Below are 12,163 nucleotides of genomic sequence, written 5' to 3' on the forward strand. Positions count from 1 at the left end.
ACGGCGCGCCTGGGGGCGTGGCCAACAAGGCGGCGCGCGGCGGGGCGGGGCTCCCGGAAGCGGCCCCTCCCGCCCCCTTGCCGGCTTCTTCCATCCCGCGCTCGCGGTCTGGGGACTCCAGCGTGTCTTCCGCGTTCTCCCCGCCGGCCAGCCGCCCCCGCCTCGCGCCCGGCGCCCCTGTCTCGCGCCCGATGGTGAGCAGTGTGTTGTGCCGCTGCGTGGCTTCCCCGCCGCCGGACGCCGCCACCGCCGCCTCGTCGTCCGCCTCGTCGCCGGCGTCCGTGGACCCGTGCGGCGGCGCCGTCTGCGGGGGCCCGGACCACCGGCTGCGCCTGTGGAGCCTGTTCCAGACCCTCGACGTCAACCGTGACGGCGGCCTGTGTGTCAACGACTTGGCCGTGGGACTGCGGCGCCTGGGACTGCACCGCACCGAGGGCGAGCTTCGGGTAGGCGGCGCGCACAGTCCGCGCGGTCTGGGAGGGGGCTTCTTCGCGCCGCAGCTCCGGGGGCTCGGGGTGACAGGTCTGGGCTGCTTGGTGACAGGCCTGAACAGCCCGGCTTCTTGAGCAGCCCCTGGGAGCGTGGCAGGTCTGGTGGCCCGCCTGTTGGGCTGGGTAGAACACCCAATTTGTGCCTTGGTGGGAGTGGAGCTGCTTCTTGACCTCTGTGGGCGCTTGGGCCAGGGGAAAAGGCTCTCCGTGGGCACAGGTGGGCACCGTCTGGGGCTGTCTAGTGGGCAATAGCCCTTTTTGCTTAGGCTTTCCCCAGAGTAGAAGGCCAAGTCTTGGGAGTCGCCTTTTGTCACCCACTGACTTTCCAAGCTAAGCTTGATGCTCTCCCCTACCCCCCATGGACTATTTCATCCATCCTCCAGCGGCACCCCTCCCTTCCCTTCTCGTTTCCATGCCAGCCGTGGGCCCTGATCTGGTTCCTCTCAGAAGCATGTGGGAGTTAGAAAAAATGGGAACTGGGGTTTGAGGCAGCTCTGTGAGGATGTGGGTGAAGACTGACAGTTCTCATTGTTTAGGCTCATCCCCATTGACGTGCTTATCCAGAAGATGGGATCGTGATCTAGAGTGAAAGAATCTGGGGGGAAAGTCTTCCTAAAAGTGAAAGTGTTGCAAACCTAGGATGTCCTTATTCCTGTTCTGGAGTGGGCTTTGGCCAAGGAGGATGGGGGGACAGAAGATGGATGGGGGGCCATAAAGAAAAGTGCTGTCCTTTCTTTGTAAGAACCTCAAGCAGAGGCTGTCCCTTCCCCTTCTGTCTCTCATGGTGTTTTCCCGGCCCGGCCTGACTTGGTAGTCTCAGGCACTCTTCCCAAGTGTTTGATTCAGTGTGGCTTAACCTGATTTCCAGCCTGGACTAGAACTTCCGAGTGCTTTACCTAGTAACCTGTTTCTCTTGTGAGTTTAGTTTGTTTGGACCATTTGCACGTAAAACAATTGGAGAATCTCTCATCGCCAAGTATGAAAAAAAGTCTGATAATACACCAGTGAATTAAATCCATTTGTTGGTTGGGTGGGTATCTGTAAGGTGTTTTTAACTCCTGCCCACAGTATATTGGATCAACATCTAAGGTATTTAACCCACTTAGGATCAGCCTAGGAAGACCAAAAGTAACACTGTGCAAGATAGAATCTTTGGGTAAGTCCAAGAGGCTTAGAGACCAGTTTAAGTTTTTTTTTCTTCTTCTGAGTTTTACACAAAATGGCATTGTGAGCTAGATATTTTCCCATATATATCTGATGAATAAGTCACTTGGAAAGACAGGATGGCTAAACTCAGAGGGTCTGGGCTCAGTGAAGTGTGAGCCTATGTGAACCTTTCTGCTTTCGTGAGCCTACCCACCTGACATATGTTGCCAGGCACATCGAGGGCATCTGGCTGCAGGAGTTACTCAATATTTTTATGCCATGCTTTGTGCCACAACTGTAATTCATGATACATCTGATATTGATGCTCATCTTTTTTTTTGGTAGTAAATTTGTAAGGGCATATAAGGAGAAAGTGACCGTTTTTTCTTTCAGGTGTTAAAAGAAAACTTTTTCAATTAACCAAAGGGAGCTTTGCCCCTTGGGGTCACATTGGCTCTAAAATCTTGGACTCTGACTTATCTCAGTTCTGTGACATGAAACAATTCCTTATTACTCTTTTGGTGTGTAGATTTAGTGTGAACTCTATTTCCACAACTCTTTCAGCTTGAGAGACACAGAATGAACCAATTTACATCCAAGTTACCGCTTACATCCAAGAGCCACTTACATCCAAGTTCATCCTGTGGCAAATGGTTGAAGTATTAGAGAACCTCCTTTTTTTGTAAATAAGTGGGCCACAGGAAGACATACTCCCTCGTGAACCCCCCCCCCCCCATACCACTTCCTGTCGAAATTCTATCAGTATTAGCTACATACAGAAAAGGCGGTGTTGCAGTTTTGCAGAGCTAGCAAAACCAAAAGAGAATTTGGGGGCCCTTCTGTCCGAAACGGGGCATTGGAAAACACCATATCAAATTTTGGTAGCTTCTTCACGTGACCCAGAGGGCCAGTCTGAGATGCAAGGGTTTGTGCAGGACTCCACTGTGAGTGCTTATCAGTGGGTGGTGGTGAACCCAGGCCGGGTGACTACACAAAGCCTCTTGCTGGCTTACAACAGGTCAAGCCAAGTTTCCTTTAGACACGGACCAGCCGTTTTTTGGCACCTGCCTTTATTTCAGAAGAAATTGGGACAGCTGAGGGAAAATAACTTAAAGTGGAAGTGGGCAGAGAAGCCCATGGCAGCCAGCCAGGGAAATCTTCTTTGTAAAGGGCGTGTGAGCCAGAAGCCCGTCCTAGGACAAAAGAGGGGCAGGGCTTGTTAAAGAAAGAAAAGAGATGACGACAACACTAGTGACTTTGGGAGATGAGGCTTCAGCTGGAGCTAATTATAGATTGCCTATTTCGGCAGTTGCATGTGACCAAACACCATCTTTGTTTTAAAACAAATTTGAAACCTCGGTTAGAGCTCAGGCAGCCAATTAGAGAACGCAGTCTGGGTGACGTGGAAACCGTTGTCCCTTCAGCTGAGGCTTGTGGGCCCTCTTAAGGGACTGGTGTTTCATGCAGGTGGGGATTCCAGAAGACCTGTTGAGTTTGCTCACTCAAAAGACTGGCATAGGCGCCATGGAGTTTGAGCTCCACAATGACGTGGTGAAGGAAGCAAGACCGTGTTTTCACCCCATTTTACAGAGCAAGGAACAGAGGTCCGAAAAGACCATTTGGCCACTGAGGAATTACGCCAGAGAAGCAACTGGAACTGTCTTCTGATTCCTGCTCCACTCCTCTCTAACTCTACCTGTTTCCGAGGGACACACGGAGAGTTCCGTCCCGGGCCCACAAAAGATGAGGAGAGATCCATTTAGAACCACATCTGTTATTCCCCAAATAGATTTCAAGATTATCCAGAGATTATCCTATCCAAAACTGAGAATCCACCCTGCCCTAATTCTCCCCTTGACCTGAGCGGCGTATAGTGAGGCAATATCTGTTGACTTGAAATCATTGAATAGAAGATTACCAATGTCAAGTTGGCATTGCTTAATCCCCAGAAGGTACTGTTGAACTCTATGCCTTTTACTTTATTCTCTTTCAAAGGTTTTATTTTTAAGTAATCTCTACACACAATGTGGGGCTTGAATTTATAGCCCCGAGTTCAAGAGTCACACGCTCTTCTCGCTGAGCCAGCCAGGCGCCCCGAACTCTATACCTTTTAAATGTTTGGCCTTTTGTGAGGAAGGTATTTACCTAGATAGCCAGACTTAGGTGAGATCATCTGCAGAAGAAAGAGCCTTATCATAGAAAGGGGATGGACAACATTTAAGATAATATAATATAATATAATATAATATAATATAATATAATATAATAGGATATAATGGCCCATTAGAAAAAGAAAAATGCTATTTGCAGATTGGATTGAATTCGTATATTAAACTGATTGTGTTTTATTGTTGCAAAATTGGTTCCTGGCTTGCAGTAATTATCAAGTCAACTAGAAGGTTTTTTGTTTTTTGTTTTTTTTTTTTAATTCATTACCATTTGGAAAGGTGGAATGAGGTACCCCATCCTAAGACCAAATGATAAAACAGGAATATACCAGAGTGGGCCTCATCTGGATCTGCAGCTAGATTCCTTTGATGTTCAAGGAGTCATTAATTGTTGGAGCCTCACAGAAACCACAGGGGACTGAGAGAAACAGTAACTTTGCTGGTATTCATTTCCAGTCCTGCTGAGTACAGCCTCAAGGTGAATCTGGTGAACCCAACTCTACTTATCCATTTGGACTAGTCTCATTAACCTAAATCTGGGCAGACTTTTCATTTTTAACCATTTCTTCTTATACTAATGTGAATCTGGCAGAATCAAAGAATTTAGTCTTGGGAGGGTCACTGGCCATCAGAGGCCAGCCTCCCCACCTAGTGTGGGGAGCTTTCCTCCTATGGCATCCTTCATAGACGGCCGCCCAGCTCATTCCATTGTGGACCTCGTCGGGGTCATTGTGAGTTCTTTCTTATGTCAGACAGTCTGCTCGCATCTGCAAATGCTACCCATTTGCCCCAAGCGATCCAAGGACTCTGTAAGTATCTGAAAACAGCTGTCTTATCTTTCTATAATCTCTGCTGCTGCTAAAGGCAGGTTTTATCATGCATTTCTTGATATGCTGTCTGTACCTTTCGGGGTCCCTCATCTGAGGCAGGATACCATGGGAGTACAGACTCCTCTCGGAAACATCGCACCAAGTCGAAGAAGCCAGTCACAGAGACCATGTATTATGTGATCCATTTATATGAAAGTCCAGAATAGGGAAAGCTATAAAGACAGAAAATAGACTAGTGGTTGCCTAGGCCTGGGAGGGGTAGGGAACGGAGAGATAAGAAGATGATAACTAAAGGTCTTGGGGGCTCTTTTTGAGGTGAGAAAATGTTCTACAGTTGACCATGGTGATGGTTGCACCTATCTGTGAATACACTAAAAACCACTGAATTGTATAAATGGGTGATTTGTATGGTGTGCAGATTTTATCTCAATAAAACTGTTTTCAAAAACTCAGTACAGGGGCTCCTGGCTGGCTCAGTTAGAAGAGCATGAAACTCTTGATCTTGGGGTTGGGAGTTCAAGCCCCACGTGGGGTGTAGAGATTAGTTACGTAAATAAATAAACTTAAAAACAACAACAACAAAAAGCCCAGCACAGGATTTGTGGTACAAAACCTGGGTGCAAAACTTGTTTCTGCTGCCTGCTAGCCGTGTGACCTTGAACACATCCCTCAACCTCTCCGCGCCTCAGTTTCCGTATCAGACACATGGCGGTATGAATACCTATTTCCTAAGGTTGTTGTGCGATTGAATTGAATTAGATAAAGTATATAAAGAGCCTAGCAGAGTGTCTGATACCTAGGTGTTCAACACAAAGTAACTTTCTCGTCCGCTGAGTCTTTGAAAATAAGATGCCCAGCGTTGGTTGTAGTCAGCTACAGTGTCTCCCAGATTGCCTAGGTGAAGAGCGGAACAGAAGGAAAGAGAATGTCTGGGGACATAGGTAATTAAGGTTGTATAGCACCCAGGTCTCCTTCCTCTCAGCTGAGAGGGCCTTCTGTTTTCGAGAAGGAATGTGGGTTGCTGGGTCTGGCAGACTTGAGGAAGATGGAAACAAAGAAACCCTGCTGGCAGGAAATCTCTTAAGAAGTTACTGAAATGGTAGACTCACTCTACAGCTAAGGAAGTCTTTTTAGCCCAGATGTTCCCCTGGATGGCACTGGGCCCTTATGGGCTCTCACAAGCCTTTTGCCCGCCTCGTGAGCCATGGATGGCCTTCTCTGACGTCTGAAGTTCACTTTGAAGTTGTGAAAATGGAAGCTCAAGTGGAGCTGACTTCAAACCTTTGGAGATAAGCTCGCCAACCTCGTTATTTTGCAAAAGCGGGACTGAGACTCAGAGGTCAGGCTGGCTTAAGGCAAAGGCAGTAGCAGAGTGCGGGATTTTGACTCCGCCTAATTTAGCTTAGCACGCGCTGCCTCCGTGGCTGTGGATACTTCACTAGACCTCAAGGCTTTGCAACTTTTATTTTCCCAGTCCATGACATTGACGCATCTGCCTATAACACCCGCTCAGCATTTTAGGACCCCTGATGGTGCCCAGGAAGGAGTGACTAAAATGATAGGTACACTCTTCCTAAGTATGAGATATAAAAGACTCAACACAATACCTTAAGGAAAAAAAAAAAAAAAAAAAAAGGAGAAATTTTTGTCTTAAAGGTGTACCTTCCAAGTTGGGGTGCCTGGATGGCTCAGTCGGGTAAGTGTCTAACTTCGGCTCAGGTCATGATCTCGCAGTCTGTGGGTTCAAGCCCTGGGTCGGGCTCTGTGCTGACAGCTCAGAGCCTGGAGCCTGCTTTGAATTCTGTGTCTCCCTCTCTCTCTCTGCCCCTCCCCTGTTCCCGCTCTGTCTCCCTCTCTCAGGACTGAATAACTTAAAAAAAAAAAAAGTTTCATAAAAAAAATAAAGTAAATAAATGAATACAAAGGTAGAGCTTAAGGAGATTCTTATCTGCTTTAAACTCTAGGCTAGGAAGCTTGAAAAGGAGGTGAGTCATGACTCATTTTCTAGGGCCAAAGGGGAAACTGGAGACGGTGGCTGTCCCTGTTCCTGCTGTTGCTTTGTGAAGCCTTCCACGTTGTTCCCAACAACCCCTGGCCTCATGCCTTCTTTCCTCCAGCCCTCCCTCCTCGGCTGGAGTCTGACGTGTGACTCTTCTTACCAAAACACAAAGAAAACCACCTATATTGTGTTGGAAAACTCTCAAAGGCCATTGAAATGCCTATGGTGAAAAGAGGCGGGCAGAGGATAGTTTAGAACGAGCACAAACTGAAATCTTGGCTGTGGGTGACAAAGTTGAGTAGTCCTGTTGGTTAAAGCCAGCCGGCTACAGCCCCCACCTTCATTAATCTGTTGGCCTTCCCCGCCCCCCCCCCGCCCCCCCCCCCCCCCCCCCCCCCCGCTTCTCCTTTTGGTTAATGCCTTTAGGCTGAGTCTGAATCCATGCGATGTTGGAACTGGAAAGGTTTTCAAGGTTTGTCCAGTTCGGTCTCCCCTCTTGCCAGCCCAGAGAGGCTAATACAACTTGTCCAGGGTCAACAGATGCACTAGAGGGGGGAAGGTAAGGTCCCTGGAGCACCCCTTAGTGACAATGCATTTATGGATGCAGTTAACTCCTTATTTCATTCATTCACATGGGAGATGCTATTACTTTTGCTAGAGTTTCTTTAACCAATATAAGAGGTAGCATCTAATAAATCTATAGCTAAAATATGCCTTTTCTGAATTGTTTCTTAAGAACTGGTTTGGTATAAACCAGTTAGGCTTACACAGAATTCCCAAGGCTGCCCTTCACACCTCAAGCAGTGTCTTTGCTGAAGGCAGCGGGTGGCTGGGTTTCACACCCCTGTCCTGGCTCTTCTCTGCCGTCCTCACTCGGTACAGAGCAAGCAGCTGGGGAGAGCTATTTTTGCACCGTTCATCCAATCTCAGTTTGAGTCTGTGATCCTGAAATCAGTTTTAAGAAACTGAAAACATTTAATGTTGCTTTAATAATAAATCCGCTGGTTTGCCTTTTTGAGTGGGAGAAGAGAAGGTGTGGATAAAGATAAAGTGGGTGCAGAAATTTGACTCAGCATGTGCCCATGGGTTTGGCTCCCACTGATCAAGTTTGGATTGGTTGAGCAATTTCTGATCATTTTGGGTGATTGGGTTTTCACTGGCTGGCCTCAGTACCGCATCCTGCCCCTCCCCCTTAACGCTTGCCGCAAGGAGAATCCTGCCCTTCTAAAAGCACACCCCAGAAATATTATGCCATGTTTCCACGTGATCTCTTGCTTCCATAGACCTTTAATTTACGGGTCACATCTCAAAATCCTATGCTTGAAAATCGGGTTAATCTTCTACGCCTCTAACTTTCTTTAAGAGAAGAGAAAAAGACATCTTCGTAGGCATTGACCTTGAACTTGGGGCCTCAGTGGGGACTGGCTGTTCACCAGGAGTAGACAGAAGCCCTCCCAGGAGTTTTCTCCAGAAGTGCACTTCGCTTTCCCACAGTCAAAGGAGTGTCCTTCGGGGACTTTTTTTTTTTTTTTTTTTCTCGCCAAAGCTAGCGTTTTGGGTTTTACTTCCTAAAATGGAAATAAACTGGGGGATTTCACCTTTGTCATCACTGCAGAACTGTCATCTTCAATGCCTTGGTTTCACGGATGCCAAAGGAGGCAAGTGCCTGGCTCCGCCTCGTCGTCTCCATATAACCCACTTGGCCAAGCCAGTCCTCATTTTCAAGGCAAATCGGTCTGGCTTTCTGTCAAATAAAATCTGGCTTCATTTTTCAGTTAAAAAAAAAGTGTTAATAGGCTTCCCTTTGGCAACAGCTGTTTTGAATGGTAAATAATGCTAAGATAGGTAGTAGGTAGTTAAATTGGTAGACACAGACATGGAACGTGGCTCTGGAGTCAGTCGTGGGAAATCCCTCTCTGCCTTGTTACAAGACTCCTCAGGAATCTCTAGCTGTTCTTCTGTGCCCTGCTCTAGGGGCCTTTTGCACCCTGGGCAGTTCCTTAGGATAATGTGGAATGGGCTCCCACGGGGGCGTCGATTCCATTGGAATCTGTTTTCTTTGAAAAGTATGGGAGAGGGGCGCCTGGGTGGCTCAGTCGGTTGAGCGTCCGACTTCGGCTCAGGTCATGATCTCACGGTCTGTGAGTTCGAGCCCCACGTCGGGCTCTGGGCTGATGGCTCAGAGCCTGGAGCCTGTTTCCGATTCTGTGTCTCCCTCTCTCTCTGTCCCTCCCCCGCTCATGCTCTGTCTCTCTCTGTCTCAAAAATAAATAAACATTAAAAAAAAAAAAAAAAATTTTAAAAAGTATGGGAGATCCTGTTTTTATCCAGCAAAATTGGTTTTCTGGATTCTTGGAAGAGTGGGTAACTTCTGCTGGTGATTAGCCCCCTCTTCACTAGGTTCTGTTGATGTGTATAAGCAATAATTATGGGAGGGTTATACTTGCTAGCCCGGTCTCTGGATATGGGTGAGCTCTCTTACCCAAGAAAGCTAAGTGTGGAAGAATTGTATTTTAGGAATTGCATGTAACCCAAAAGAAACTACTGGTCCACCAGGTACCCCTGGTTTCGGTGATGATGTGTGATATAAGGAGAGCAATGTACCACATTAACCCACAAGGAAACCAAAGATACAAGAGAAAGTGCTTTAAAATAAAAATACTGGCAAAGGATGCAATTGAACAAATTTTCATTGATCTGTCTTAGGTGCAGATTTTAAGATAAAGAAGGCGTTGTCTCTCCCTTGCCTGGTTTTTTGTTTTTTGTTTTTTGTTTTGGTGGTGGTTATTGATTTTAGAGAGAGACAGGGTGCAAGCAGGGGAGGGGCAGAGAGAGAGGGAGACACAGAATTCGAAGCAGGCTCTAGGCTGAGCTGTCAGCACAGAGCGCGACACGGGGCTCGAACTCCCTGGATTGTGAGATCATGACCTGAGCTGAAGTCAGATGCCCAATCGACTGAGCCACCCAGGTGCCCCTCCCTTGCCTAGTTTTATTATTTCCTTCTGCTTAGTCTGGGTTTATTTTGTTCTTTTCTGCTTTCTTGAGAGGGAAGTTGACGTCACTGATTTGAGGGCTTTCTTTTCTAGTATGGGCTTTCCCATCTAAGTACTGCTTTGGCAACATCCTACAGATTTTTATGTGTTCTGCTTTCACACCATTTGAAATACTTTCTCATTTCTTTTTTTTTTTAAGTTTTAAAAAATTTTTTATTTTGAGAGAGAGAATCCCAAGCAGGCTCTGCACTGTCAGCGCGGAGCCCAGCGCGGGGCTCAAATTCACAAACTGTGAGATCATGACCTGAATCAAAATCAAGAGTCAGACACCTAATCGACTGAGCCACCCAGGTGCCCCAATACTTTCTCATTTCTCTTTTGAGCTCTGCTTTGACGCATGGATTATTTAGAGTTGTGTTACGTTGTTTCCAAATATTTAGGTATTTTCCAGGTATCTTTCTGCCATTGATTTCTAATTTGATTCCACTATGGTCAAAAAACATATTTGGTACAAGCTGAACCCTTTTATTTTATTTCATTTTATTTTTTTCAACATTTATTTATTTTTGGGACAGAGAGAGACAGAGCATGAACGGGGGAGGGACAGAGAGAGAGGGAGACACAGAATCGGAAACAGGCTCCAGGCTCTGAGCCATCAGCCCAGAGCCCGACGCGGGGCTCGAACTCACGGACCGTGAGATCTTGACCTGGCTGAAGTCGGGCGCTTAACCGACTGTGCCACCCAGGCGCCCCGTGCTGAACCCTTTTAAATCTAGTGAGACTTGTTTTGTGAGCCAGAATCTGTTCTGTGGATACTTTGAAAGAATGTGTATTCCAGTCTTGATGGGTAGAGTGTTTTATAAATGCCAGTTAGGTCAAGGTGGTTCATAATGTTGCCCAACCAGGCCTTCTGTGCCCTTGCTGATTTTCTGTCTACTTGTTCTACCAGTTACTGAAAGAATGGTGTTAAGATCTCTGATTATGATGGTGCATTTGTCTCCTTTTCCTTACGCTTTTGTTGGTTTTGCTTCATGTATTTTGAGGCTCTACAATGTGATTCAGAAACATTTAGGCTTCTTATGTCCTCTTGATGCATTGACCCTTTTGTTATTATGAAATGCCCACCATAACATCCTTTGCTCTGAAATCTACTTTGTCTAATGTAATGTAGCCATTCCAGTTTTCTTTGGATTAATATGAACATGGTACAGTATATCTTTGTCCATTCTTTTATTCTTAACCTATTTTTATGTCTCTATATATATGTTTTTATTTTTTTAACGTTTATTTATTTTTGAGAGAGAAAGAGAGACAGAGCACGAGTGGGGGAGAGGCAGAGAGAGAGGGAGACAGAATGTGAAGCAGGCTCCAGGTTCCGAGCTGTCAGCACAGAGCCTGATAACGGGGTTCGAACTCATGAACTGTGAGATCATGACCTGGACCAAAGTCTGACGCTTAACTGACTGAGCCACCCAGGCGCCCCGTATCTCTATATTTAAAAAATGTTTCTTGTAGGCAACGTATAGCTAGATCTTGCTTTTTTAATCTCAACTGACCATCTCTACCTTTTAACTGGGATGTTTAAACCACTCGTATCTACTGTTGTTATTGATATGATTGGGTTTGAATCTACCACCTTTTTAAAAAAAATTTTTTTTTTTTACATTTATTTATTTTTGAGAGACAGAGTGAGACAAAGTGAGAGTGGGGGTGGGGAAGAGAGAGAGGGAGACACAGAATCCGAAGCAGGCTCCAGGCTCCGAGCTGTCAGCACAGAGCCCGATGCGGGGCTCGAACTCACCGACCGCGAGATCATGACCTGAGCCGAAGTCGGACGCTCAACCGACTGAGCCACCCACGTGCCCCTGAATCTACCACCTTTTTATTTGCTATTTGTTTTCTATGTGTGCCATCTACTCCTCTCTTTCTTTCTGCCTTCTTTTGGGTCAGTTGAGTATTATTTATGATTCCATTTGGTCTCTTTTGTTGCCTTACTAGCTGTAACTCTCTTTCTAATGGTAGCTTTAGGGATTATAATATACATACATTTTTAACCTACCACAGCCTAACTTAACTGATATTATATTAAATAGTTGAAGAGGGGCACCTGGGTGGTTCAGTAGGTTACCCACCGGACTTCAGCTCAGGTCATGATCTCACGGTTCGTGAGTTCGAGCCCCGCGTCAGGCTCTGTGCTGACAGCTCAGAGCCTGGAGCCTGCTTCGGATTCTGTGTCTCCCTCTCTCTCTGCCCCTCTGCCACTCCCATTCTGTCTGTCTGTCTGTCTCTCTCTCTCAGAAATAAATAAACGTGACAAAAAATTCTTTAAATACTTTAAGAATCTTTGGGGCCTGGGTGGCTCAGTCGGTTAAGCATCCAGTTCTTGATTTCAGCTCAGATCATGATCTCCCTGTCCGTGAGATGGAGCCCCACGCTGCGCTCAGTGCTAACAGCATGGAGCCTGCTTGGGATTCTCTCTCCCTCTCTCTCTGCCCCACCCCCGCTTGGGCCCGTGCTTCCTCTCTCTTTCTCTCTC

General features: G+C 46.6%; 1 protein-coding gene across 2 annotated transcripts in view; it reads left to right on the plus strand.

Moving 5' to 3' along the window:
- The first annotated feature begins 47 nt into the window (after window positions 1–47).
- Window positions 48–12,163, plus strand: part of SLC25A25 (solute carrier family 25 member 25) — a 34,946-nt gene continuing 22,830 nt past the window's right edge. Inside the window, exon 1 of one of the 2 annotated variants that reach the window (XM_043565968.1) lies at window positions 48–446. In XM_043565968.1, coding sequence (XP_043421903.1) covers window positions 192–446 — 255 coding nt within the window. In that variant the 5' untranslated portion in view covers window positions 48–191. The remainder of the gene's footprint in view (window positions 447–12,163) is intronic. The other variant, XM_043565966.1, reaches the window with a different exon arrangement.

The sequence above is a fragment of the Prionailurus bengalensis genome, chromosome D4 (assembly GCF_016509475.1).
Source record: "Prionailurus bengalensis isolate Pbe53 chromosome D4, Fcat_Pben_1.1_paternal_pri, whole genome shotgun sequence".
NCBI lineage: Eukaryota > Metazoa > Chordata > Mammalia > Carnivora > Felidae > Prionailurus > Prionailurus bengalensis.